Here is a 2,130-nt window from a genome sequence, read left to right on the forward strand (position 1 = left end):
CTTTTTAATAAAAGTGTCAAAAGTACCAAAACGATAAAATTATTATTATTAAACTTTAATTTTTTGAAATTTAAAGTTTTTTTAAAAAAAAAACCAGAAGACGACGACAGATAACTGACAAATTACTGACGTCACGGTAGAGATAATAATAATAATAAGGTCGATTATAAAAAGAAAAAAAATTTTGAATTTAAATTTTTTTATGTTGGCGGCTCTATCGATCGATTAATAATTAAAAAAATTTTCGAAAGTACGTTAAAACGTTAAAAAATTTACGTGATTTGATTAAAATTAAATAAATCAAGTTTGGAAAAAGTTTTTTTACCGGAGGGAAAAAAGGATGATGGCGGCAAAGATGGCGGTGATTGTGAAAGGAGAGGGGGGAAGTTGAGGAGATAGAAAAAGAAACCGAAAATGTTTTAACTCCTCCGGATAAAAATTATTTTGCCATTTTTTCATATTTTCATCGTAAATAAAATTTAAAAAAAAAAATGAATGAGATAAAAACTTACAGAATCATTCGAGAGGGATCTTGATGTCAGTCTGTTTGCTGTTGGAAGGCTACGAGAATCAAAATTATGATGTACGACGTGATGAGATCTCGGCGTCGCCGGTTGAAAATTTCCAAATGAATGTGCGTAAGGTTCACGTATGACGTTTAGAGAAGTGCACCTAAATTCCCACGTATAAAAAATTATAATTAAAATCAAATTGAAAAAAAAGGGTTTTTAAACGCGAAATTTTATTACGGCTCGGATGCTGCGATTGGTCCAGCCAACATAAACCCACACATGTAATTTTCATCGAATTAATCGTCATTAAAAATAATTTTTTTTTTTTTGTATAAATTTTATCATTTTAAAAAATAAATTTTCTCTCGTACGAATCCCCCCAGTATTACAGTAAATTTCCGGAAACGGAAATAGAAATATTTCGATCGAACGATTACCTCGAAACGGAAGATTGTAAAGGTGTTTCAACGGAAACCGGCGTTGCATAACCCATATCGCTCGGTGTATCTTCGTATTCTTCTACGTCATCTTCTCTTCCGGCATGCCACCATGATATACACCAATCTCTTATCCATGCCCATGTGAATGGTCTCGCAGCCTGGAAAAAAAAAAATTATTATTATTATTATTATTAATTTCAATTAAATTCTAACAAAACCGTTACGATTAAGTCGAAACGTTACAAAATCATATAAATTTTCAAATGACGACGATTAATGTTAACTTACGATTTAAAACAAAAAAAGATATTATCGATAATAATCGAAAAAATATAAAAACGGGTGATAAAATAATATTAATAATAATAATAATGATAATAATGGCGTAGACGATAGTCGTAACACATAAAAGCAATTAAAATAAAAAAAAATAAAAATAATTTTTTTTTTTTTTATCCCGGCGTAAAATTAATAAATAAATGTTTTTATTGTTTTATAAGGCAATTAACACAAATATAAAATAAAAATAATAATAATAAAATCCGCCATTTTGAATATTAACTTAATTGAAATTCGAAATGTCGAAGAAACAAAAAAAAAAAAAAAAGAGAATTTTTCCTTTCATTTTCTTCGACATTTCTTCTTATTATTATTTTTATTTTTTATTCAAGAAGAAGCAGACGACGAAATACGGGGTAAGTAGGGAGAGAGAAAGAGAGAGAGAGAATAAAAGGAAAAAAGAAAAAGGAAAAAACGAAGGTTTTTGTTTTTTTTTTTTGATTTTTAATTAAAAATAATGCCATTCAATACGTTTTAATCAATGTAAAACCTCACTGCCGTCATCGTCGCCGCCGCCACCGCAGCCTCCGCCACCCCCACCATTTCTACCGCTACGCCCGCCGCCATTTCAACCATCGTTTCCAATAAACGGAAAAAAATAAAAAATAAAATAAAAAGGAAATTTTTTTTTTTTTTTTTTATAATTAACGGAAATTCGTTTACGGTTGATAAAATTTATTTAAAAAAAAAAAAAACCGGATATGGTAAGAGATTATTAAATAGTGAACTGATATGAAAGTAAGAGAGCGATGATGACAGTTAAAAGTAAAACAGAGAGAGAAAAATGAAAAACAGCGAAAGAAAAAGTAAAAAAAAAAGGTAAAAATGTTTTAAATGCC

The 2,130-nt window shown here is 29.0% G+C and overlaps 1 protein-coding gene across 1 annotated transcript in view; it reads right to left on the minus strand.

Moving 5' to 3' along the window:
* Positions 1-2,130, minus strand: part of Phum_PHUM486980 (Class A Rhodopsin-like G-Protein Coupled Receptor, GPRmac1) — a gene marked incomplete at both ends in the record, with an annotated part of 23,210 nt that overhangs the window by 2,855 nt on the left and 18,225 nt on the right. The window contains 2 exons of the mRNA XM_002430442.1: positions 513-672; positions 950-1,110. Of these exons, the coding sequence (XP_002430487.1) occupies positions 513-672; positions 950-1,110 (321 nt within the window). The remainder of the gene's footprint in view (positions 1-512; positions 673-949; positions 1,111-2,130) is intronic.

Source organism: Pediculus humanus, genomic scaffold (assembly GCF_000006295.1).
Source record: "Pediculus humanus corporis 1103172108258 genomic scaffold, whole genome shotgun sequence".
In the NCBI taxonomy this organism is placed as follows: domain Eukaryota; kingdom Metazoa; phylum Arthropoda; class Insecta; order Psocodea; family Pediculidae; genus Pediculus; species Pediculus humanus.